Source organism: Ursus maritimus, unplaced genomic scaffold (genome assembly GCF_017311325.1).
Source record: "Ursus maritimus isolate PB19 unplaced genomic scaffold, ASM1731132v1 scaffold_12, whole genome shotgun sequence".
Classification (NCBI taxonomy): domain Eukaryota; kingdom Metazoa; phylum Chordata; class Mammalia; order Carnivora; family Ursidae; genus Ursus; species Ursus maritimus.
The window spans coordinates 49,269,964-49,297,656 of NW_024423564.1; the positions used below are offsets into that span (position 1 = coordinate 49,269,964).

Here is a 27,693-nt window from a genome sequence, read left to right on the forward strand (position 1 = left end):
AGAAATATAAAAATTAAAGATCTACTGTGCACAGTCCTATAATAAAATCCTCAGGCTAAAGCTAACATAGGAAGGAAGTAGCAGTAAAATCAGTCTAATTAAAGAGTTTACTGTACTGAACTTTTATCATCTGAATGCCACAGTTGATTTCCTTTTGCTAGTGCAGGCTTCTTGTATTAAGGATCAGTATTTGCAGATTTTTATAGACAGGGAAATGTTTCCCAAGGCTCTGAGACCACTTGGGACCATTTAAGCACCCTCAGACTAAATTACCCACCCACTGTTCTCTCTCATCTCTGAGTCTGGCCTGCCATTGGTAGAGTAGCACAAGCATTCCTGAGACCCTTCTGCAGAAAGAAATACTCCAGGGAGGAAGCAAAAGTCTGTTTAGTCCTATGAGAAATGCAGATGGAACAGTAAGTCACGTTTAAGATAAAGTCTTAGCACAGGCAGGTCAATGCAATAGAAAGCTAAGCTTTTAGGTTTGCATGACCTCATAGTTTTCAAATAAACATGCTATATAATAAATACTTGACTATGTACTTTGTTAAATGGCTCAAATGTTGAATGTTTGCTCTCATTGCTTAGGTTTCAAACGTTCCCATCATTTCTTAGGTTTTAAAAAACTGTCAAATCCATTGTAGATGCCATGTGTTTAGGTTTCATTTGTACTGAAATGAAGAACCAGATTTGCAGTCGTTTGATATCTTCCCAACAACATATATTTACCTATGTGAGAGTTGGCGTTCAGGATGGCAGCTGGAAGACCCTGCACTTTCTTCATCGGAGGAGCCTGACGTGGGGCTCGATCCCAGAACTCTGGGATCACGCCCTGAGCCGAAGCAGACGCTTAACTACTGAGCCACCCAGGCGTCCCGACCCTGCACTTTCTGCACTGGCATTTATTTCTCTGCAGGAGAAGCTGAAGCATCCCTGTCATGGTCGCTTCCGGACAGTGTTACTGTGCTATTAGCTTGGGCCTGCCTTTCAGCACAGCTTCCCTAGCTTAATTAAAGCCCAATCCTATAGCTGTTGTGTGAAACTTGTTCTCAGGAGAGTCCTCTGTCCCCAGTTTCATAGAACAGTTCATTTATCTAACTTGCAGTGTCTCATCCTTCAGAGTGTCACAAACGAGTACAGCTCATCCATCAATTATCTGGTGGCTTTGTTGGGTGGAGCGTACTACACAGTCAAGCTATGTTTTTCTACCTGAATTTCTAAGAGTCTGTTTTGAGATTTAGGGGAAAAAAAAAAGGAGGTGAAATACCAACTCAAACATGAGGCTCCTTGGTTCACAGTATGAGAAGTCAGATTTGGAGGTGGTGGCCAGAGAAGATTTTCCCTCTGTGGGAGTTGAGGTGGTGATTAACCTTCTTTGCAAGTCAGCAAGTCTGCAGGGAAATCTGGCTCTCCTCCTTACTAGCTGTGGGACCTTGAGCAAATTATTTTATCTCTTTATCTGTAAAATGGGCACAGTAATATCATGTATGATTGTTTCCAGAATTAAGTGTGATTTGCGTGTTAATTGTCTGGAACACTGTAAGTGTTTAATAAATGGATGTGATGATGTTAGATCATAAGATCACAATGATAATAATAGCAGTAATACTAGTACAAATAATTTAGTTCTAAAAAATGATATTGCCAAAATTATATAGGACACGGTAGCCTTTAAACATCATTAATCCACTGGGGCAACCTGTTTTAAGAAAAGGGCATTTTATGGCATCCTACCTCAAACTGTAAATTTACAAACACATGTGCACCACGGTCAAGAGAACTATACGTGGTAGAATACGTCATCACAGTCAGTCGTGTTTGTTTTCAAATCCAATATTCAGAGCATAAGGACAGACTTTTAGACCAATCCTGTTAGCTGGAATAGTTGAGTTTGGTTGAGGCAGAAGTTGAGAGGTTGAGGTATTAGTTCCAATAAAAGACCCAGTGGTCCCCAAAGGATACCCATATTGTACCACAAAAGAAGATGTCCCATCCCCTAGATCACTAAGCAGCAGGGAAGTTGTCAGACACATAGCATGCTTTTAAGTGAAGACTGAGGTTAGAAGATGAAGCTATTGGAATTAGAGCTCCCTAGCTCCACAGTCTCAAATTTTTTTATACCATCTAGCCTCGGTTCCCTCAAATGGAAATTACAGTCTCTTCTAGAAAACAGGGTTGTTGTGGGGGTGAAATGAAGTAATTTATGTAAAAGCAGTTAAAACTGAAGAAAGTGCTCCATAACTGTGAGCTTAACTGAAATCATCCTTAATAATACAAACAGAAATAATTGGTACTAGGATGTCCAAATAGAGAGTGATTCACTTGGTGCTCTTTGGCTGGATTTGGCTTTAGGACTAAGATGTAGCTGTAAAAGGCTCAGGGGCAATTACCTTTTGGAATTTATCTTAAGGAAAAAGAAAAGAGGGGCACCTGGGTGGCTCAGTTGGTTGAGCATTTGCCTTTGGCTCATGTCATGATTTCAGGGTCCTGGGATGGAGCTGCGTTGGGCTCCCTGCTCAGTGGGGAGTCTGCTTCTCCCTCTCTCCCTGCCCCTCCCCCCATGCTAGCATGCACTCTCTCCCTCTCTCATATAAATAAATAAAATCTTAAAAAAAAAAAAAAATCTTAAAAAAAAAAAAAAATCTTAAAAAAAAAAAAAAATCTTAAAAAAAAAAAAAAATCTTAAAAAAAAAAAAAAATCTTAAAAAAAAAAAAAAATCTTAAAAAAAAAAAAAAATCTTAAAAAAAAAAAAAAGGAAAAAGAAAGCAACTACTATGAAAAAATTTATCCAAAAGGTTGTTCATGGCAGTATAGTTTATAATGGTGAAAATTTGAAAACAGCCTAAATCTCCAACAATAAGGAACTAAAGATGTTCATTAAAAATAATATTGTAGATTAAATCAATAGAAGTATTTATTCTATATTATAAATTTTAGAAGGCAAGGCCTAAAATATCTGAACCAAAACATGTTAACATTTGTAAAATCTGGCTGGTAAAAACAGATATGTCTATATAATTCACCATTTTTTATGTTTTTTGTAAAACTTCAAAAAAAAGCATAACTTCCAAAATAATATATACAGTACAATTCTTTAGTGTGCTGTACTTCTCATAACATAAGACTCATCACAGTTTATTATAAACCTTGTTTCTTTCCATCTTCCCTGGTATATTGCAAGATATTTAGGGCAGCATATACCTTGCTTATCTTACTCTCCCTAGCTGTTAGAACAATGCTTGAACAGGAAAAGTTCTCAATAAATAAAACCACATGCACCCATGTAGAAGTAAGACTGGAAGAATATACAACAAAATGGTAGCAGTACTTATCTTTGAGTGTCTTGGGCTGGTCGATTATGGGTGATTCTTGTTTCCTATGTCATGACCTGCAGGAACTTCAGGGGAACTCCTTTCAGATCTAGACTTCATTTGACTAGATCAGCACAAATGAGTTATTTAGTTGTAAAGACATACTAATACTCATTCTTTACCTATATCATCCAGATTAATTTGCAGTTGTTTTGAGTTCTCCATGCCCAATGCATTTGCCGCTTGGACCCACACCAAATATTTCTTGCCACTTTGCAATGAATCAGTGGAGATGTTAATATAACTTGAAGAAAGATATTGTTGCTCTTCTTCTGTCTCTAAACTTAAAAAAAAAAAGGATTATGATGACTAGTTATGTTTGGTTTGAATGAGTTATTCCTCCGTTTTTTGATGCTACTTTTTTAGCCTTCTTTCAGAATACAAAATTGATTTCATTTTGAAAATCTTTAAAAATAAATTCAAGACTATTCAGGGCCACACTGTGATTTCATGGGCCCTAAATCCTTTTGCCTTTATGGACTCATTCTTCCATCAGGAAAAAAATAGTATATATGTGTGTGGGTGTGTGTATGTTTGTATAGATACATATATATGTTCATATAGATTATGTTTTACAACTGTTGATATAAAAGCAAATACATTAATATTACATCTTAAAACATTTTCTTTGACCTAATGGTTTATTTTTTCTTCTGATTTTTTTTTTATTTTATTTTTTTGAGATTTTATCTATTTATTTCACAAGGGTTGGGGGAGAGCAAGCATAAGCGGGGGAGCGGCAGGCAGAGAGAGAAGCAGGCTCCCCGCTGAGCAAGGAGCAAGATGTAGGGCTCAATCCCAGGACCCTGGGATCACGACCTGAGCCGAAGGCAGCCGCTTACCAACTGAGCCACCCAGGTGTCCCTTTTCTTCTGATTTTAAATGAAATTAAGCATTTCCATGGACCCCTGAAAGTATCATGAGCCCTGGGCACTGTGCCCACTCTGCCTACTGGATAAGGTAACTCTAGACAGAGCTTGAAATAAATGAGTACCCTCTGGGAAGAGTACTGCATAGGAGCTCAGTACAAGGGCTTTGAGTCAGACCTTTCTACCAGGTGTAGAGTGAGGGGTAAGAAGGGCTCAGAGGATCAGGATAGGGTGAGAGATCTGGATGGCGTAGAGAAAGACCAAACTTCCAGGGGAAAAAAAACAAAAACAAAAAACAAACAACAATAACTAAAAAGCCCCACCATGTTTTAAAACAAATAAATGAAGTAGCATGCTATTTTCAAGAAAGTTCAACAAGTTCATTCTCTGGAGCATGAATGGGTAAGAAGTAACTCCAAGTAGAGCAGACAAGATGGAAAAGACTTCCTGTGGACTTTGGAACAAGAACTGACAGGATCTGGCAGCTGATTAGGTAAGGGAAAAGGAAGTCCTTTGCTGCCAAAGAGGATGGAAAAGATAGAGGGGGGAAGCACAGTTTGGAGTGACAGAGCTACTAAATTATCACTTCAAATTATGTTTATCCAAGTTTTTATTTTTTTTTAATTTTTTTAATTTTTAATTTTTTATTTTTATTTGACAGAGAGAGACAGCCAGTGAGAGAGGGAACACAAGCAGGGGGAGTGGGAGAGGAAGAAGCAAGCTTCCAGCGGAGGAGCCTGATGTGGGGCTCCATCCGAGAACGCCGGGATCACGCCCTGAGCTAAAGGCAGACGCTTAACGACTGAGCCACCCAGGTGCCCCTATCCAAGTTTTTATAATTGAATGAGCGAGGATCTCTAATCCGCCAATTTAACTTAGTGAAATTTCAAATGTTACTTGTTAAGGCTAAAATTTTAAATTTTACTCATTTCCGTTAGCTTTGGTTAGCAAGTTTGAGCCTCTCGGTTATATCTGTTAAAAATTTCTGGGACACCTGGCTGGCTCAGTCGATAGAGCATGCGACTCTTGATCTGGGGGTCTCGAGTTGGAGCCCCATGTTGGGTGGAAAGATTACTTAATCAATCAGTCTTAAAAGTTTCTACTCCACAGTATTTTTAGGGGGTAGAGGTTGGTGGTAGCGGTGAGGGGAATATTGGGAAATGTTTCTTCCCTCCTTTTCTGGTTTCTGTGAGGAGAAACTGTCCTCAAACCTCCCCTGTTCTGTCTTGTTCTTCCCTCCCTCATTCTTCTTGAAGGTGGGCATGATTCTGTTTACAAAGAACTGGACTGTGCACCTCAGTCCCTTCCTCTCTCCTGTTTTCCCTTGGGAGTCAGAAGACCACAGAAATTACCTTTTCTGGTCTTTTCCAATAAGCTGTAAGATTTAGAGGAGTTGGTCCCTGAGTGGGGATGTGCAGCTGCCTAATACTGGCTGTGGTTGAGGGCAAGGGCAGTAAATCTGTTTATTCTGGGAAGATCAGTATTAGAAAATGTACTGTTGCCAAATACCAAAGCCATGCTCTCCATTAACAAGCTTTATCAGTAATAAATACTATAAAATATTTTAAATTTTTAATTATTTAAATATATGTTTTAAAATATTTAAACATAACCATTTTTATATTTCTATTTTCACCTATTGGCTTGTAATTTCTCTCAGTTGGTTTAGAATGCATGAGGAAAATCTGCAGAGATAAATACTGAGCCACCTCAGACTCTTACACACCATTATCTATAGACAGATCCATTCATAACATGAAAGTGGTTTTCACTAGACTTCACGAAGTTTGTATTTCTCGAACCCTTTGAACTACCAACTCTTTTTATTTCCTTTTTTTAAGCTTCTCAGTCAGATTTTGTGCATCCCTGGTAACTACATCCAAATTACCATTTCCACTTGTTCTTTAAGCTTTTTGTTGTGATTTCTGCCTTCACTTTTCCCATGAAACTACTCTTCTAAAATGGTGTCTTTTCCAAGGTGAAGTCCTTTGAATCCTCTTGTAGCATCTGACCCGCTTGATAACTTGCAAGTCTTACTTTCCTTGGCTACCCAGACCCTGTCTTCTGGGTGAGAAAGCCTACATCTTTTTCTCATACCAGCTTAGTGATGTCTTTCCTCCTTCAACCCTCCACTTGGGTTGCCCTCCTTACTCCTCTAACCCCACCACAGTGAGGGTCAGGTCAGCTCTTGGTGCTTGCCTTTTCCTCTCAGCTCACTCACCTTCCTGGTTTCAATCACAACAATGGACAAAACATTCCAAACATACCGCTACTGAGTATCTGCACTCTCACTGGGAGTTGCACTTGAATATCTGCCTGAGACCAGAACTGTAGCATATTTACAAATGAATTGTCTTTGCATGCCCATCAGCACTTCTTGCGCATTTCTCCATTGTTGTCAACATCATGCTGCCTTTCTGATGTCCTCAGTTTGCTATTTTTAACAACTTTTTCTCCATCACTTAAGAACCAACCAAAGAAGGTGAAGCATTTCTTGAACTATTATTTTCTTATCTTTTGTCCATGTTTCGATAGCTGTGGCCATGGTCTAAGCCTTAGCTCTGTGTTATCTGTTTGGTATATTACTTGTAGATTCCTACATTAATTGTATTACATTGTGAAACCTAACAATATAGACCTACTAATTTGGAGGGAAATAACCCTGGAATTTGAACAAAGATGGAAAGACAAGTACCCTATATTCTTATATTTAACAAACAGTAATGCTTCACAAATCTGTATGTCTTCTTTGGTTCGGGGTCACATTCATTTTCTCTGTACTGTCCCTAGTGTAGTATTTGTGCTGCTGAGGCAAACACTCTTGGTTTCTTTATCTAGTACCATCAACTTTTTTCTGTCCTGGGGGACTGACTTGATAGGATTTGTGGGGAAGGAAGAGTTTAAAAATCACCATCATTTCATCTCTGCAGCTGCACTTCAGGTCTTATTACTACTATGGGTCTATTCAACAACTCCCCAAATTTCTCCAGCCCCACAATATCCCAGCCAGGAGTATAACTTGCCAGCCACTATGATGTGTTAGAATCCAGAGTGGTGTGCTTTCTGAGACACAGAACTCCAGGGAAGAAAAGAGGAACCAGCCTTACTCTACCAAGCAATAAATGCATTTATGAATCAAAATACTACAGAAATTATATATCTGTATTTTAAACTTGTCGCCACCACCAGAGCAGGATAATCTCAGCAGGCAACCAAAGAATCTCTCTAAGGCTGACAGGGATACCTTGATAGCGGTGAGGGGTCTACATGGAATGCAGGTGGCAGCAACTACTCTAGTTCAGCTCAGGTTTTTAACCCTCAGCGCGTATTTTCCGGTGCTGCCTCTTTCCTCTCAGTCACAGGGAGATCGCTGTGAACACCAGGAGAGGACAAGGACATGTCATAGTGATGAAAAGCAGAGGACTTGGGTTTTAGGAAAAAAACCTAGGTTCAAATCCCAGCTCTGCCACTCGATAAAATGTGCGACTTGGAGCCAGTTACTTAACCTGTGTACTTCAGTTTACTCATCTGTACAACAGAAAGAATAACATCGTTGTGATCATGAGTAAGTAAGAAAAGTGAGTGAGATAAGGAAGCATGGAGCAGGTGGCTTCACACACTATAAAGAGCTTATTAAACACGCAATTTTTATTATGAATTAAAAGGTATTTATGACAAGACTTTTACACATTCTAAAGAATACAAATGAAACCTTTAAAGTTTCTATATTTCAACAAGTAAAATTTCTTTTATGTTACTTGTGTCTGAAGTCAAATCATTCCATTAAATTCAGGTATTTGCCTAGTTCCCTTATATTTCGTTTGAAATAAGACGGAATATAAATAAATTACAGAGAGGTTGTTTTAAGGTATGCTAACCTCATGCTCAATAAGATTTCAAATGTGAAAATAAGAAAATGGCAAATATGGGTAAGTAGCAAGTAGGGCATCTCTGAGTATTTTCCAGTTAGAGAAAACCACATGCATGTCCTTAATCGGTTTGTGGCTAATGCTTTTATCTTTTACAATGAGACCACAGTCAAAATGGAAATATATTCTTAAACCAACATTGGCCATAGTTATTAAGTAATTTAATTCTGCTTTCAAAGTCTAACTTCATAGTAGCACCTAGGTCACAAGCATTGTTTCAGATGAAGAACCAGTAATAATGAATGAGTGATTATAATTTGGGGGCTATTTTTACATAAAACTGTGTATTACAAAGTTTTCAAATTTCTTTTTTTTTATTTCTGGTTTCGGGGTGCTTATTAATACATAATGGATTATTTGTTGAAGGGTGTCAGCATGATTTATATGTCTCTGAAATTTCCCATGCACCTCGCCCTAGTTGTATTTAATAGATTTTTAATAAACACTGCTAATTTATGGTGATAATGGTGAATAGTGCTTTCCATTTATTTAGCCACTCGTTCAACAAATATTTATTTAACATCCACTATGGTCCAAGCACTCCTTTAAACACTGGGAATACAACAATGGACAAAACAGATTTAAGTCATGCTCTTTCTTTCCAAGCCCATAGCGCTCTCGCAAACATAGTGAACGTTCCTAAAACTCACTGGACTTTCTGCAAGAAGTGTGGCAAGCATCAATCCCACAAAGTGACACAGTACAAGAAAGGCAAAGATTCTCTTTATGCCCACAGAAAGCAGCATTATGACAGGAAATAGAGTGGCTATGATGGGCAGACTAAGTCAATTTTCTGGAAAAAGGCTAACTACAAAGAAATTGTGCTGAGCCTTGACTATGTTGAGCCCAACTGCAGATCTAAGAGAATGCTAGCTCTTAAGAGACGCAAGCATTTTGAACTTGGAGGACATAAGAAGAGAAAGGGTCAATTGATCCAGTTCTAAGCTTCAATTTTTGTTATATTATGAAGACAATAAAATCTTGAGGTTATGTTTACTTCATTTGGTTGCAGTTGGTCTTTTAAGAGGGAAATAAACTAGTACCATCAATAAAATTCCCCTTGTGAGGCAGTTTATGCTTGAAAAACAAAACAAAACAGATAAAGTCCCAACCTTCATGGAGCACACATTCTGGTGGAAACAAATAAATATATAACATACCATGTGGTGATTAATGTTTAGAAGAAAAATAAAGCAAAAAGGAGTTAGGAAGGGCTAGAAGTAGAAGTGGGGATTTTTTTTTTTTTTTTTTTTTAAGGAAGATGAAATGAGAAAGGCCTGTCTAAGAAGGTGACTTTCCTCCACTCTGGAAAAACAGCATTCTAGAGATATGCAAAGACCCTGAGGCAGAATCTTGCTTGTCCTGTTCAAAGAACAGCAAAGACATCAGTGATGTTTGGTATAGGTGAGGCCGATAGAAAGGCATTAAAGATGCGATCAGAGAATCTGGAGGAGGGAGAGATTTTGAAGTTACTACAAGGTCATACAGAGCCATTGAAGGACTCTGGCTTTGATCTGTGAGTGAAATGGGAGGTTTTGAGCAGAGGAATGACATGATCTGAGGCGCATGTGAAAAGAATTACTCTGGCTACTTGTATATAATAATAACTGTAGGAGGGCAAAAGTGGAGGCTAGGGTACCACTTAGGAAGTTAGGGCACCAGTTAAGAAGTTTTTTTACTAACCCAGATGAGAGATGCTATGGTTTGTCTCAGGACTGCAAAGTGGGTAGTGAGAAGAGGTCAAATACAATAGGTTTTGCTGATTAATTTTGTTAACAGCATGTTATGCAGGAATCTAAGAGGACTCCAGTGATGTTGACCTAAATAATATGAAGATGGAGTTGCCGTTTACTGATAGGGGAATGCAGTGTGGGTAAAGGAAACAGGGTGTTTGGTTTTGAACATGTTAGCTGTGAGATATCTTTTGGATGTCTAAGAGAGAGTGCTGAATAAGATGTTAATATCTAACATGATAGCTGTGGAAAGGGGGCTGCCTAGACTTGAGGTAGATAAATTAGGAAGTTTTACACTATAAATTTGCGTCATGTCTTTTAGGTAATGAGTATAGATAGAGATAAAAGGAGATCCTAGGAATAAAGGTATGGGGACCTATTGCTTTACTGGAAATGAAGAGGCATCAGTGAGGATCTGAGGAAAAAGCATCCAGTAAGGAAGGAGGAGAATCAAAAGGGAGGGGTGTCCTCCCAGCCAAAAGAAGGAAGTGAAAAGCTTAATTAAATGCTCCTGAAAAGGAATATAAGGACTGCAAAGAAACCCCTGGGTTTGCTAATGGGGAAGTTGTCAGTGACATTGATAAGACCTGTCTCAGTGCACAGCAAAAATTTTACTAAATGGGATTAAAGAAAAGATGAGAGAGGAAGTAAGAGACTGAAGGTACAGACAACTCTGAGTTTTGCCATAGGAGCAGAGAAATAGGGTAGTGGAGAGAGGAAGGACCAAGGGATTCTGCATTTTTCAAGAGGGCAGATGCTGCAGCTTGTTTGAAAGCTGATGGGAATGATCCAGTAAAGATAGAAAAGGTGATTGATCATGCAGAAAAAAGAGAGGAAAATTGTTGGAGCAATATCGTTCAGGAGACAGGAGGAGTAAGATCTAGCACATGAAGTGGGGAGTTAGCCTCAGGGCAACTGTAGTTATTCACAGTAGTAGAAAGGAAGACCAAATGTATGGGTACAGATGTCAGTGCTTCAGTAGATGGGGGAGGCTTATGGTATTTCTCATTGCACCTATTTTCTCAGGGAAATTAGAAAACAGATCATCAATAGAGAATGAGGAGGGAGAAAAGACATTGGAGACCAGAAATGAGAGAAAAAGTAAGAAGTAATTATTGGCTTAGTGAAGGAATGACTTGGCCAGTGATAGGTAGCAGGATACTGGGTGGCTTTCTGGGCCCCATTGCGATTAATGGTCATGAATATAAAGTCCCATCAGTCAGTAAGTTTGTGTTTGTCTCCAGCCAGAATTAGCTTTCTTAGTACAGGTGCAGAATCAGTGAGGAAATGGATTTAAAAATATGAACTGCTTATTAAGTCCTAGAAGAATTACTGAAATATAACATCACAGCCTTAAAAATATTTGAAATCATGTCTAAGAACTCTTTCTGGCTATTAGGAATATGCATATGGAGGAGGAGAAGAAATGGCAAAAACAAGCAGGCCTTATGAATGGACAGAATAGGCAATTGGCCCTAGGGGGTCTAAAATGATATCTCACCTAAAAATAATTGTCCTACTGGTCTTTCATAGTGCCTGAAAATTCCATCATTGGTGTTATTCTGAAAAGTTTATGACCTTGTCATCACAGAGGTGGTGCTTACCTACAAAAAAATCTCTAGAGTTTAATGTAGTAACAAGAAGGCACAAAATGCTAAATAAATATTTGCTAAATTGGCTTGAATGGAATAGAATGAAGGGCCATCATGCATTCATTTTTATTCAACAAGTATTTATTGAGTAGAAGACACTGCAACAGACATTGCAAGAGTTTCCAAGGTAAAGAAAGAACATATTTACATGAAGCTGTTGAGGGCAATAGACAATAGCAGGTAGATGTTTATTAGCAGAATTTCTTCTTCTTTGGTTTCTCCTAGCATCACTTATTGATATATATAGCAAAATACAGAGGGGTAGAGGAGGGTATGTGAATGGCCATGCAGCTCTGCTGGTGGGATCACCACAAAGATACTAGGGGGAAAGGAAGCTCTTGAAGCAACACAGATAGAATTCCTCTATTTCACAACTTCAACCCAACACCAGAAGGGAAGCCCTGATGACCCATAGGCTGCAACAGAGGGAATGCATTTCTGCCCCTAGTGGAACAAGTGGGTGGACTGAGGTAAAACACCTTTCCTATATTTCACTGGAAAACAGAACCGCATGGGTTGGAAGTGAAACCTTGCAAATGCTGATCTCTCTACCTGTCTGCCAAAGTGGAAAATACCCTAAGAACCAAGGATCTAGAATACCCTTTTTAAACTACCCCAACCACAAACTTTTCCCTGGGGGGAAAGACTTTTTTGATAGTTAGAAAAATTAACTTTCTTTTCTCTAATTTTTTCAACTCATTGGTGTGTTTTTAATTAATTGTAAGATGAACAGATGTTTATTCCCTTTTCCAATTTGTGCTTATAGGAGCTCATTCTTTGAATTTGTTGCAGGAGAATATTCATTTTTATGCTAATCCTTCACATCTTTTAGGTCCTTTTAAAAATATGACAAAATTCCATTAATCTGGACTTAATTCAGAATATGGGTTAGGTTTGTCTGAGTTTGACTGTTATTTAGATTTCAGAAAATATGGTGAAAATTTTTCTAATAGGATTTCAGAAAATATGGTGAAAATTTTTCCAATAGGTAAGACTTTGTATTATTATTATTTAACTAGACTGAAGGGAGAATGCAGGAAATGTCTATTTCTACTTATCAGAATAATCACTCAATAAATATTAATTGAGCAGTTACAATGCACCAGGCACCATTCTAGGCTCAAGTGGTACAGCAGTGAACGAAACAAAAATTCTTGCCCATATTGAGTTTACATTCCTAGTCTAAATGAATGAGTTTACTATTGACATACACACAACAGCTAAAAAATTAGTCTTTCTTATTTTTTCCCAGGAAAGTCTTACTTTCAGAGTGCATTTAAACATCTCTTTCTAGATATTCATCTGCTTAAAATTACTGTTACTTGAAAATAATGTACGTAAAATTATTGTTTATAATATCCTGCAAATGGTCATTATTTAATGGCCTTATGTTAATCTCCTCACCCAAATCAGTCAGGTTTTGATGTAAGAACAAATCAAACAAGCCTAGGATGTTGGCCCTGAGTGTTGCCATAATACTCTGCCTTTTTGTTGCTGTTTTTAAGCGTTTCCGATTTGCAAGTCATTTTTTATAGTTCGTGTTCTTATAAACTTTGGAACACCCAGTATGGTTATCTTCATTTCACAGAAAGCTACGGCTTGGCAAAGCTAAATAACTTTTCCAAGAACACACAGCTAGAAATTATGGCAGCTACTGTTAGATGACAGTGCTAGATTCTATCAACAATGCCCTTCTCCTAGCTTCCCATCAGATAGAGGAGACATGTAACCCAGTTCTGGCCAATGAAGTGCCAGTGGAAGTCCGTGGGGGGACGTTCTTTTTCCTTCACCGCTTTTCCTGTCTGGGACTCAAATGAGAAGCCTACAGGTGCAGCTTCTGAGGATTTAGGCCAACACACTGAAGCTCGTAGAGGAGAAAGGTAGAAAAAGCCTTTGGGATATCAGTGAGTAATGATGCCAGCTCTGTAATTCCTACCACTATGGCTTCTGATATAAGTAAAGCCCCATGTGTTTAAGTCACTGCACTTAGGTTTTCTGATATTTGCATCATAAAAGATACCTAACTGATAAATCTCAGAACTGAAATCAAAAGTAAAACTTGACACACACACCCCCCCCCCGCCTGTTCTTTCCAATGGATAGTTCTGAAAGCATGCTCTTTTAATAAATGTATTCTTAATACTTTCAAGGTGACTTTTTGAGTACTGAGAACAATCTCAATACTTGTAACTACTACAGGTATTTCTCACTTTATAAGCTAGATGTGTTTCTCAAAAAAGCCATGTGTAAGTGATTTAAATATATGTAACTGAATGCATTAATGGATTTTAAGAAAAATCTATAATAAATAGTCAAAATATTTGGAGGACATTTTTTTATGATACTAAATAGGAAATTAGGTGACGGTTGGCAAGTTTTTGTTCAACAAATATATCTTTTCAAATTGTGGCATGCTTGTTCCAAATTTATAATGCAATTTTATTGTCAGGAACCTGAGAAGGCAAGTAAGTGGGACCTGAAAGAATTAACTCATACCCACTAGGTTGGCAATAACCAGTAAGATAATAATAAGTATTGGCAAGAATGTGGAGAAGTTGGAATCTTCATATACTCCTAGTGGGAATGTAAAATAGTGCATTGTTTTAGAAAACAGTATGGCAGTTCCTCAAAAGGCTAAACAGAATTAACATATGACCCAGCAATTCTATTCCTAAGTATATGCCCAAGAGAAATGAAAACCTGTGTCTACCGAAAATCTTGTACGTGAATATCTCAGAAGCATTACTCATAATAGCCATGAAGTGGAAACAGCCCAAATGTCCATCAACTAACGAATGGATAAAGTAAATGTGATATATTCATGCATTATTTGGCCATAAAAAGGGATGCAGTACTTATACATGCTAGACCATGAATGAACCTTGAAATCTCCGTGCTAAGTAAAGAGCCAGTCACAAAAGACCACGTATTGTATGACTCTTTTTATATGAAGTATCCAGAGTAGGCAAATCCCCAGAGGATGCCTCAGGATGGGAAAGTTGAGGGAAATGGGGTGACTACCAATGGATACAGTTTACTTTTGGCATAAGAAAATGTTCTAAAATTGTGGTGATGGTTGCACAACTCTGTGAATATACTAAAATCATTGAATGCTATACTTTAAATAAAGTGAATTGTATAGTATGTGAATTATACTCTATAAAGCTGTTATATTAAAAAGAAGAAAAATAACCAACCAACAAAGAGCAGTTGGGCCCAGGCGGTAGTAAGAGTCCCAGGAGATAGCAAAAATCCTCAAGGCACTATGCTTTCTCTGTCAATCAGGCACTATCTAGCTTTTCTGTGAGATTGCACTGTGGGGGTTGCTCCCATACTGCCTTCATTTTAATTCCTAAAGTTGACCTTACAAGGAGACTCTTAAGTTTTCTTATCCTCTTTTCATCTGGAAAGGACTACTTTACCCTAGAGACAAAAGGTAAGTGGTTAAGTCTCAGACCTGTGTTAGAACCCTGGCTCCCTTACCATCTTAGCTAAGTGACTTTGGAGAGGTAATATGAGTAGTGTTAAGACGGGGACAGTAATAATAGTTACTTCACAAGGTAGAGCTGAGGATTGAAGATGTAGTGCACCTGACAACATGACCTATGCCTAATTTCCATGTTTCCATCATCTCTTTGATACCTGACCTTGCCTCTGTCTAACCCCTGCTTAGAATGAAAGGTGTGAGCGCCTTGCCCGTGGCATGTAGCTGGTAACTGCAGGCTTAGCAATGTATTCATAAAATCTGCCCAGTTTCTACACAGAATTTCTTGAATGAAGAGGTGTTACTTTTTATGTTTCACTTAATCACAGTTATTCTGAGTACATCATAGGTGGAGAGAGAGAGAGAGAGAGAGAGAGAGAGAGAGATTGGAAGATTATTCTCTTTTACTATAACTATTAAACCATGTCAGCAGAAGGTAACGAGATTGGGAAGAAGGCAGTCAGGCCATTTCAAATCCCACCTCTCCCTCTCTGTAGCTGTGTGGCCCTGATGTATCACCTAACCCCACCGAGCATCAGTCACCTTGTCTACAAAAATCAGAAAAATAATCCTATGTACCTCACAAGGCTGTATAAGGGATTAAATGAAGTAGCACATATAAAGCTTTTGGCCAAATGCTTGGCAAATAGTAAGGGCCCCATAAATGCTTTTTAAAAAATAAGTAGTTTGGGGATTTTTTTGAGAGTTACAAACAGAAAAATGTATACTTCAATTACACTATTGAAGGCATTCTTTAAAAAACAAATAAACTAAACAAAATGAGAAACATGGATGGATGACCAACTTAGCCCAATTTGCCCATACCTTTTTTTTTAATCAGTGGTTTTATTTCCAACTTTTAACAATAACAGAGGATTCCAAAACAGACTAATATACATGAATATAGTCTAAGCGTAACAAAGAAAGAATTCAGCTATGTACATTGGAGGGAAGGGGATTTTTTTATCAACCTTTTCCTATTTTGCCATTTCTGAACAAGCATACATGTTTTCCCAATTTAATTTACTACAAAGTAGTACAACTTTTACGATCAACCATTTATCTGTAAGCATAAAACTTAAGAGATTTGGGCTGGCTGGACATCTTGGCTCCTGAAGTCTGGTTATTGTTAAGAATGTAACAAAAGAGTATTTCCTGAAAGCTCTCCTGGACTCCACGTAGAAAATTATCACTTTCGCTCAGTTATTACTTTCAGTTTTAAAACTGAAAGTCCTGGGTCCTGGGAACTTCCGTAGTCTCAGACAAACCAGAAAAGATGGTCAGCCTGTACAGACACCAAATTTAAGATTTGGAGATCATTATTAATAACTAATGGCTTCCATGAATTTAGTGCTAATGGTGGACCTGGCGCTGTGCTACATGCTTGAAAAGCCAAATTCCACTGATGATTAGAATAAACCTGTGTATTAGGTTCTATTCTTATACCCGTTTTAAAGATCAAAGAAAAGCAATTTGGAGAGGTTGACCAAATTGCCTAAACACTAGTAAGAAGATAGAGCTGGGATGAAAGCAAAGGTCTTTTTAAAACTATTCTGTGCTGTATTGCCATTAGGTCCCTGCCCCCCGTTATATACTAATGAATTAAAGGACAGAATGTTTATAGAACGCATTGTCTCAGAGAATGAAAATATGAATGGCCCAAAAAGGGTTGGGGTAGCTTCACTGATGATAATTAGGGAGTTGGGGGTAATCAGTGTACGTTTACTGTTTAAGACTCATTTTTGGGGGGATCCTTGCTGGAGGCAGAACACTGGCTGGACTGGAGTGCAATTGCTCATGTTAAACTGTTGCAGGAACCTACCTCTTCACGTACACCACATACTTTGTGTCTATGTAGGTGGGCTTCCCGGAGTTCCAGGTACAAGTCATGTTGCCTGAATATTCATAAATGACACAGGTTACCTTGTCAGGAACGTCTGGTGGATCTGCAACAAAATGTATCACTTAGGAGCCACCCTAGAAACATAAACTTCTTTATAAAGTAGTTAGTTGATAAACTTTCCATTTTATTTAGGAAAACATCCCAATCAGCACTCAGTACCTCCCTCATTCAATCCCTACCACCTCACCTAACAACCTACTTTGCCATCAAGCAATACTACTCTCCTTCGTAATACTTTGCTATATTCTCCACTCCTTTGGGAATACTAATGTGATCGAGTTTCTCCCATCCAAAAAAAAAAAAAAAAATCACTCCTTAAATCCTCTCTCTTCATCTACCGCTGTATCTCCTTTTCTTAACAGCTAAGCTAAGGGTCCTATATTATATTGGTCTTTTACTTCAGCTCCCATTCGCTCTTGGACCCCAGACAATCAAGATTCAGACCCACAATTCCATCAAAACCACTGTTGCTATGGTCATTAGTGACTTTCTAATCAACAAATTCCGAGATATCTGTGCAGTCACCATTGAGTATGACTTCTGCAGCATATGTAAGTAAACTGTAATAGACTCCTAAAATATATCCCAAAACAAAGATGTAGACGATAATTTAAGTATCTAGCCTCTGGAAAGTACTAGAAATATGTTTAATTAAGGAAATTCTGGCCATATGATAAAGTGAAAAATGCAGGTTGCAAAACAGTGTAATATAGAGATCTCATTTGAGAGGGAGACAGAGAGAGGGTTTGGGAAGGAGGAGAGAGAAGGAGAAAGGGAAAGAGANAGAGAAACTAAAACTTGAAAGACAAATTTCAAAGTAATTAAAGAGGGATTGTTAGTAGTGAGATTGTGGGATTATAGAAATGATGGGTATTTCCTTTCTGCTGGTCTAAATTTTTAAAAACCTTCTCTTGTATCCAATTTGATTTTACAATTAAAAAACAATTTCAAGCAGTAAGAACATACGAAAGTACTTTGAAACATTTTGGTTACAATGGGGAGAAACTGGACTCCAAATAAGTGAAAAGAAATATTTAAGTTTTATTTGAGTCTTAAAGGAGGTAGGTCTGGAAACATAAACTTGAGTCATTTTGAATATTGATTGAGTTTGATCCCTCACTGATTACGGTGATTTGTGCTAAAGTTATTTTTCCCCTCTGGTTTTAGATAGAGTGCCATTGATTTGGCCATCATAAAAGACAATGGTCAATCTTTTGGGCTATGTTATTCCAGAGCATTCTATATAGAATGAATATTCAGGGTTATAAATGCCTCATGGTTAATTAACTTTGCAAAAGATCAAACATTATATACACACATGCAAATAAGTGCAATATTTGTTAACGTGAAGTATGTAAAGATGGTAGTATGAGTACAGTTGTGAGAATAAGACCGGGTTGTTGCTAATCTCATTGCCAGTTTATCCAACATCAAGGATGAAAACCCGCTGTACAGCCAGGTATCAGAGAGTACCCTGAAACATACAAGGATGAGGTTTATGTGTTTGCTTTTTCCTACCAATCCCATCCCTCCCCTGTTATTGGAGCATTTACTAATCACTGGCCAGATTTCTTGCTAATTCAGAGCCTAGCCAAGGATCATTTTCTACTGAGAGTTTCTTGAAGGTAGAGTCCCTCTTTTTGAATTTCTAGCATTTAAAATATTTTTGGTGCGTGGCAACCACTCAGGAAAGTTTATCTCATAATTTGATTGGCTTGCATAATAAAATGATAATGAGGAGAATTTAAAACGCACAGAGGCGTTATGCTTCTGGCAAAGATCACTGCAATTCCTTTCCCAAGGAGAGCTCAGGCCAGCCTAATTGTGCCAGGAATTATACTAGATCGCAACGTTAAAGACAAATATTCAGGGGCTTTTGTTGGATAAAAAGTCTGCTTTCCTCACAATAAGTAGAGGTCAAAGATGGTCAAAATTTAAGTCAAATATATTTAAGCTTTTGAATAAATGATTAAGTGGAAACAGACTGTTCCATGTAGGGTTTACTTTAATTTGGTATTTTTAAATGAATAAAGACATCATGTAGTATTTTTATCTCATGATTGGTGTGGAACTGATAAAATAAACTTCCCATAATATGTGTACATTTAACCACAGATGAGATTCTAGGAAGTGTTTAAAAGGATGACTAAAAATGGAAATTGTGATAATAATAGTTCATATTTCACAAATTACATATTAAAGTACAGAAGCTTTTAAACATATTTGGATTTCTCTTCAGGGAAAGCACTGACTCATTTATTTTCTCTCTCTTTTATGATTTGTTTCCAGTCTTAAAAAAAATACACATAATCATTTGATTCAAAACAGTGGTGATAAGTTAACATAGTAAAACTCACAGGACAAATACCGTGTGATCAAAGGAACCCAGTGAAAGCAGTCTGATTTCTAGAGTACCACAAAAACCCTCAAAAACCTTTTTTTGACCTACTTAAATAGGAAGCTTTGTTTGCTAAGAATGCAGAGCCCAAGAACATGGGGTTCTTGGGTCCAAGAGTTAGAGTCAATTCTTACCTGGCAGTTACAATTTCACACTCATAACCAGAGCCCTCTGTAAGAAGTTAAATAACAAGGTAAATAAATGGAAAGAGTGGTGTTCTTTCTAAGCAGCCAGCAGCAGAGAATCTAAATTCTTCTATGATATTGTCCCAGGAGGGGAGCAAAGGCTGTTCTCTGACCCTGAACATGGCCTGGGGGTTGCGTTTGGGAATAGAGGCCCTCAGCCAGCACTGGAAGAGCTATTGGGGGTAATTTGTCGCTCAAATTGCAACCCAAGGAAGGAGGCATACTTCTTTTACCTCCTTTCTTCCTCTGGCTTAAATTAAAAGCTGACCTTTCCCCATAACTGTGAAAATTGCTTATTTGCCCTCCAAAGAAATTGTGTCTTCTCTCAACACCCCACCTCCACCCGCAAAGGATAAATAGTAAAATATTTAAGCATTGTTATTTATGTTTCCTGAGGATGTGGACAAGCTAAGGCGTCCTCATACATCAGATTAAGATATCTGCCTGTGCCTTCAGTTCCCATAATTTAGGGCAAGTTTAGTATGCTATTATCAATTTAAGGCATGAGTTGGCCAACTTTGTTCTTTGACCCCAAAACTTACTCCTCTCCTTCCTCAATTCACCTCTACCACCTCCAGTAGCTCTTCTTTGTTTTGAAAATCATGCAAGATCAGGTTCCCAGAATTAAGTACAATGGCCTTATTTAGAACAAGGAAGCCTCTGGCTTCTCAGGTGTCCACTCTAGGGGCAAGTGGTGACCACCAGGTGGTCTTGCTCTTGCTAGTTAAGGTCTAGAGATGAGGAAGAATAAGAACTCATATTTGATTGTCAAATGTATGAATGAAGGGAGCATGACAAAGATCCCAAAGCCCTCTATCTTTCTTCACTGAAATTGGATCCAGATGCTCTAGGGAATGAATCTCTGGGTTAAAACCGTGCTGAATTTATTGACCTATTTCTCGTAATACCAGAACCAAGAATTAAGTATATAATTATACAAGTGAGCTCATATTACTATGATAGCTTACAAATCTTCAGAATACTATAAATACAAATTGAATTTGGCAGGTATTTTTAAGATGAAAGTGATTTTTCTTTTTCTTTTTTTCAATATTTTATTTATTTTAGAAAGGGAGAGAAAGCCTGTGCACAAGCGAGCAGGTGGAGGGGCAGAAGGAGAGGCAGAGGGAGAAGCAGATTCCCCTCTGAGCAGGGAGCCCTATGTGGGGCTTGATCCCAGCACCTTGAGATCATGACCTGAGCCAAAGGCAGCCGCTTAACCAACTGAGACCCCCAGGCAACCCCTAATTTTTTTCTTAATATTTACAGTAACAAAAAATGATTCACATTTGGGACAGTGGGATTAGGAGCAGGGAATTATGTCAGAATCTCCTCATGTTTTATCAAAAGCATGCAATTTTAAGGGTTTGGGCACACTGGTGTTGTACTTTAAAGTGTGTAATATATTTTCAAATAGTTTATTAAAATTTGGTGCTTACTATAGCTGGTATAACTGGCTTCATTTCACAGACATGGAATCAAGGCTCGGACAGGTTAACAGCCAGTAAGAAGTATAGCAGGAACACAAAGCTAGTTTTGCAATTATTTTTTCTCCCTAAATCTTAGCCTCAAAATTTCTTGATGAGATCCACTTCAAGGTGGATGATATTAGTTTGGAAAGGAAATAAATAAAAAACATAAATGCAGAGCAGATGAAAAGAACAACACTTAAAATCTGAGGACCCTGCTCCTCATGTGTGCTGTTTGGGCAGGCTGGTGTTAAAATTTTGTGTGTGTGTTTTTTTAAAGATTTTATTTATTTATTTGACAGAGAGAAAGACAGCCAGCAAGAGAGGGAACACAGGCAGGGGGAGTGGGAGAGGAAGAAGCAGGCTCCCAGAGAAGGAGCCCAATGTGGGGCTCGATCCCAGGACCCTAGGATCATGCCCTGAGCTGAAGGCAGACGCTTAATGACTGAGCCACCCAGGCGCCCCTAAACTTTTGTTTTTTGAGTGCATAGGCAACATTAAAAAATTTGTGGAGTTTACATTGAAAATCTATATTTCTGTCTTCTTTTAAAGAGTCAAAAAATTTAGGAATATGGGATCTCATAAATGATAGAGCTGGGCAGTGGCTGTCCCCAGTAGATCATCTATGTGCTTTCCTCTCTGCACAGATCCTACCAGCCTCCTTGATTCATAGTTTACCAACCTGGCCCCTGGAAGCATTTAGGTTTGCAATTCCTATATTAAACTAATACAAGAAGTAAATTATATTAATTTGTCTATTTTTAGAAAATGTTTTATTTTTTAATTTTTTAAAAGATTTTAGTTATTTACTCATTTGACAGAAAGAGAGAGAGAACACAAACAGAGTGGCAAGCAGAGGAAGACGGAAAAGCAGGCCCCCCCACTGAGCAGGGAACCTAACCTCCCCGTTGAACAGGGTACCCTACTCAGGGCTGGATCCCAGGACCCTGGGATCATGACCTGAGCTGAAGGCAAACGCCCAACCGACTGAGCCACCTAGGCGCCCCGACAAGATTTTAGACTAGCTTGCTAGATTAGCTTTCATTTGAATTTTGAATGCATCCCAACACTTACATCCAGCAGAAATGTCTTTTCCACATATCAGTGTCTCTTGAAAATATCCAGGACATTCAGCAGTGCAGTACATAGAAGCATGTGGCTCCAGAAAGTTGTTATACCAAAGCCGAGCTGTCGTTTTGTTAATTCTTGTGACTTGAAATCTTTCTTTGATGCCATTTTTATAAAAATAAAGTTTCCTTGGTTGGCAGTTCTTAATTGCTGCTTGACAGTATATAGAGATATTCATACCCATCTTAAAAATTGTGGCTGGTTCTACCCAGATGTGGCCAGAGCAGTTTATATTTGTAATTCCTGGAAACAAATAGATAAAATTTTAAAAATTCCATGTAAAACATTAAGACAAGAGATTCAAAAGAATATGCTGTTGCATTTAAATTTTCTTTTCTATTAACTAAATGATTTTCATTGGAAAAAAGTTTTAGGACTAACTATCTTTTAACTGATTAGTTTATTATAATGTGCTTTTACTGTACGTCTGTTGATGCTCAGCAACATGGGACAAAACTAGAGTCAGCCTTTAGCTACTCTAAGAGGAAATATAATTAGCTCTCCTATTTTAAAGTAGAGAACTGAGGCATTATGAGGCTATGCCATTTTTCAAAGGTAAGGTTAGAAATAACACTTGGCACTGCAGAATCCAAACCCCATTCTCTAGCTACTCAATCAGTAGTTCATTGTTCTGTAGATAATGGCTACTTTTATCAGAAAATTATGAGTTTAGGGGCTCCTGGGTGGCTCAGTTGGTTGTGTCTGCCTTCAGCAGGTCATGATCTCAGGGTCCTGGGATCGAGTCCCGCATCAGGCTCCCTGCTCAGTGAGGAGCCTGCTTCTCTCTCTCCCTCTGCCCTTCACCCTGCTTGTGCTCTCTCCCTCTCTCAAATAAATGAAATCTTTAAAAAAAAAAAGAAAATTATGAGTTTAATGAATAAAATCATACTAATGACAAAAATTTATTGCTTGATAACCACTTAAAATTCGTCATTAAGTTAATAATATGGGAAAATGTTCTGAATATATTTTGTTAAAAAGCAAATTGTAGAACAACATATTTAATATAGGCTTAATATCAGAAATAGATGAATGAAGAGAAACACACTAAGATATTAACAATGATAATCTCTGTGTGTTAATTTTTTCATTTTTAATTACATTCTTCTGTGTTTTAAAGATTATATAATGAATGTATTACTTTCATAACCCAAAATAATAATTTAAAGTCATTTTCATATGCTCAAATGACAGTGCAATGCAATATCAGTTAAATTAAATTCTCATCAAGGAAAATTTATTATTGTCTTTTTCTGGAAATACTTGCATTAAAATATCTTAAAATCTTATCAAAATAGTGATAAAGGCAAGTATTTGATTTTAAAAGGTCTTTAGACTTCAATGCTTAAAGAATTAACTTGTATAATACAATTGTAATTGAATATTCCATTTACATAATGAACATTTATGCATAAATTATAAGTATTTAAATGTTGAAGTACTGATAAAATAATTCCATCATTATTAAGAGAACATCAAAGCCAAAGACATGAAAAGGAAGTTTTAAGAAAGCTCCAACTGCTTTAAATAAGGTCAACAATTCAAGTTTAGACAAACTGAATCTCTAGGACTTTAAAAAATATGTGAATACTATCATGGAATTATTATGAGTAGTGTTTGAAAAACATAGCGAATATAAAAAAGTCAGAAGACTTCAGATTTGAACAAATGTTGTTCTGGTTTTCAAAAATAGAATAAAGAAGAACCCCAGAAACTTTGGACCACTGAGCTTTACTACATTCAGGAATAAATTAGTAAGTCAATGATTTCTCAGTACCTAAAAAAAATCAGTAATTAGTGGGAATCAACACAGATTGTGTAAGAATAAGTTACACAAATATGTTAATTTCATTTTTAATAGGATTAGTAGATTGATCAGAGGAATGTAAAACTTTTCTAAAGATTTTTTTAAATTTCAGCAGAGCTATTTAAAAAGGGGAACTTGGAAAAAATGTAGTCTGGATGCTATTAAAACTATTCATAGATTGAACAATAATATATAAAATAATTTCTTTTATCTCTTTTTTAAGATTTTATTTATTTATTTGAGAGAGAGAGAGAGCATGAGCGGGGTGAAGGGGAGAGGGAGAAGCAGACTTCCTGCTGAGCAGGGTGCCTGATGCAGGGCTCGATCCCAGGACTCATGACCTGTGCATAAAGCAGATGCTTAACAAACTAAGCCACCCAGGCGTCCCTGTAAGATAATTTCTAATGGACAGCTTGAGGGTCTCTAATGTCTTTGCAAAGCTTTCTACAAAGTCTAGAAACCTACTTTGATGTTGCTTGTCTCCCGATAAATGAATTTTTGCCAACTGCCCAGGACACAAAGCCCTCTGTAGAAACTCTCAAACGCTAACAGCTATCCTGCCTGAATTTCTGATGATCCCCTTCCTGGATTCCTCAAAGCTGCTTACGCCTGTATCTGTAACAGTGCCAGATGTTTGTGTGAATTGTAAGATGGGAATGATAATAGCACAATATTATTGTACAAAGTTGTGAGGAATAAAAGGGTTAGCATAGTGCCTGACACATAGTAACTGTCAACAAATGGTTTGTGGAGTTGAATTAAATCCAAATGTTTGATGCATTATCATGTAACAGTTGTAACAGTTCAAAGATAGAACATGCCAACTCAGAATAATTAGCTTCTTCATGGAAATGTTCATATATGAGTTAGAGGTTTGTTCCTTAGGGATGCTTGAGAAAAGATTCCTGCCATTAGGAGGGAGGTTGGACTCTTATTTCATTCATGCATATAATTTTTATGTGCATGTAGTTTTTCCCAATCTAATAATTGTTGATTCTTCAGAGATCTTAGCATAATGCCTTGAAAATAACAAACACTCAACATTTTTTTGAACAAAAAGTAACAATAGGTACTAAAAATACTATACCTCCATGACACCAGTTGAAGAATATGTAAAGAGCTATTATCACATCCCATTGAATTGTGACCTGATTCATTCCTGAAACCAGGTAAAAGCTCTTTGTTGCCCTCTAGAAAAGAAAAAAATATGAAAAATGTTTAAATTGCTATATTTTAATAAAATAACAATAATAAAAGGCCTTATGTTTTTTCCTGTTATTATTGCCTTTGATGAGACCATTTCAATAGGAAGAAAAGAAGGAAGGATGGAAGAAAAGAGAAAGGGGAGAATGGAAGGGAAGAGGAAACAAAGAAAAGTCAGTGGTGTGTGAGGAGGTGTAATACAGAGAGAGAAGTAAAGCAAAAGAGTTACCTTTTGTACTCTTCGAAAGTCACTATGAATTACGTTAGTAGGACATTTTGACCCTTGATAAAATACACTTTCTTCTAATCTTGTCTCTCTCATCAGAAACCCTGCTTTAACTCCCGATGCTAAATTCTCCTGGCCAGATTTCTGTGCCTAAGAAGCTCCAGAAGTATCGGTCTTTGATGAGTTAAGCTTGGGAAAAGCCAAAAATTGCAGTGCTTCAGAAAGAAAGCATTCAAAATGAGGAAAGATGAAGTGAGACAAAGCCATAGGTGCTCTCGCCAGTTAAATTTATTTAAAAAAGCCTTTTCATCTTTGGACAATTCAAAAGAAACAGTTATGTAAATTCCAAACAATATTGCCATTCGTTTACAATTAGAGTTGCGTTATTTAATCGGTTACTCAATAACCAACATTAGTTATTTTTATCTGTTTAATAAAACCTGAGCCTTTCATATAAAATAGAAAAACAAAATCATGACTCATTATATAGCATAAAATATCTGATAACACTTTTTTCTTAAAGATTTTATTTATTTGTTTGAGAGAGAGAGAGAGAGCACGGGATGGGGGGATGAGCAGAGGGAGAGGGAGAAGCAGACTCCATGCAGAGCGCAAAGCCTGATGTGGGGCTCGATCCCACGACCCTGAGATCACTACTTGAGCCGAAATCAAGAGTCAGGCACTCAACCGATTGAACCAACCAGGCGCCCCATCTGATAACATTTTTTAAAAACTGGGATCCCCATGACCCCTATGAATATAGGAATCCCTTTTATAATGTGTTAGCAATATTAAGTTTTCTCTTTATAAATAATAGGCAAAACCAGGCTTAACATGTTCCTGGTAGGAAGTTAACTACTCACCCGATAGAATATATGCAATAATTATTATTTAAAGTGATGTGATATCAGACAGTATTTTAGATCCAACTTTCATCTGTAGCCACTATGTGCCATACCACAAGAAATTATGAGAAAAAACAACCTGGCCCATGTATTTCCAAAAGAACATATAGGTGTTTTTAAGTATTTAGGTAATCATTGTCTCTTTACCTGTCCACTTGCTGGAAGCACATAATTCCACTTCAGAGCCAGGTTGCTACCTTGTTGCCTGCGTCATGTCCTCCTTCCCCACTGCCTGCTTATCAGTAATCACCAGATTTTCAGCAACGAGGCAAATGGAAATGTCAGCGAAGCCCTGACCTACATTTCAGATTCTTGAAGAGAAACTCAAAAACTGTCCAATTCAAAATGACTGGCTCACATGTCACTATTTGGGAAAACCCAGATTACTGAAAGTGAACTGCTTTGTCAGTACTTTTTTTCTCAGTTTAATTTAAAATGATCTGTCTCATCTGAGAAGTAGAACACATATGTAGGCTCTACCTATCAAAATATAACACCAAAATATACAAAATTATAATGCTTAGTTGTTTTTTTTTTAAGATTTTTAAAATTTATTTATCTATTTATTTATTTGACAGTGAGAGAGGGAACACAAGCAGGGGGAGTGGAAGAGGGAGAAGCAGGCTTCCCGCTGAGCAGGGAGCCTGACACGTGTCTGGATCCCACAGTCTTGGGATCATGATCTGAGCCTAAGGCAGACGCTTGATAACTGAGCCACCCAGGTGCCCCTAATGCTTAGTTTTTAATTTGCAATTAAACATACCAAAAATATAATGTTTAGTTTTAATTTGCAATTAAATATACCAAAATACAATGCTAATTTTAACTTGCAGTTAACATTGATATTTATTATGAACCAGTTTCTTAAGACAGTTTAAATGCTACTGTTGACCATTTATTCACCGAGCATTTTTGAGTGCCTAACGTGTCGGGCATTGTTCTGAGCATTAAAGATATAATGGTGATTAATTACTGAACAGCTCTTTTGTTGTATTGTTTATAGTGATTCAATTACAGATCAGTTAACTATCACCCATGCTTTAACAGGATTCTACAAGCAAATAAAAAATTACCAAATATTTGGGGCATTTATAGTCAACGTCACCAGGGGCTTTTCCCAGCATATTCTTTCTTCCCACGTCCTTTATTGCTTCAACATGACTATCTTTTCACTCTGTGTATTTCTTTTTATTGTAAATGACAGTTAAGTCACTTGTTTCAATGAAATTCTTTTAAAAAATTTTTTATTATGTTAGTCACCATACAGTACATCATTCTTTTTTGATGTAGTGAACCTTGATTCATTATTTGCGTATAACACCCAGTGCTCATTGCAATATGTGCCCTCCTTAATACCCATCACTGAGGTACCCCATCCCCCCAAGCCCCTCCCCTCTGAAATCCTCAGATTATTTCCTGGAGTCCATAGT

The 27,693-nt window shown here is 37.5% G+C and overlaps 1 protein-coding gene and 1 pseudogene across 1 annotated transcript in view; one reads left to right on the forward strand and one right to left on the reverse strand.

Annotated features, from left to right (window-relative positions):
* Positions 1-26,507, reverse strand: part of IL23R (interleukin 23 receptor) — a 57,281-nt gene extending 30,774 nt beyond the window's left edge. The window contains exons 1-5 of the mRNA XM_008690741.2: positions 26,411-26,507; positions 25,017-25,119; positions 22,069-22,365; positions 16,862-16,985; positions 3,495-3,655 (exon numbers count right to left, since the gene is read on the reverse strand). Of these exons, the coding sequence (XP_008688963.1) occupies positions 3,495-3,655; positions 16,862-16,985; positions 22,069-22,365; positions 25,017-25,086 (652 nt within the window). The 5' untranslated portion in view covers positions 25,087-25,119; positions 26,411-26,507. The remainder of the gene's footprint in view (positions 1-3,494; positions 3,656-16,861; positions 16,986-22,068; positions 22,366-25,016; positions 25,120-26,410) is intronic.
* Positions 8,140-9,114, forward strand: LOC103663093 (annotated as a pseudogene).
* Positions 26,508-27,693: the final 1,186 nt, after the last annotated feature.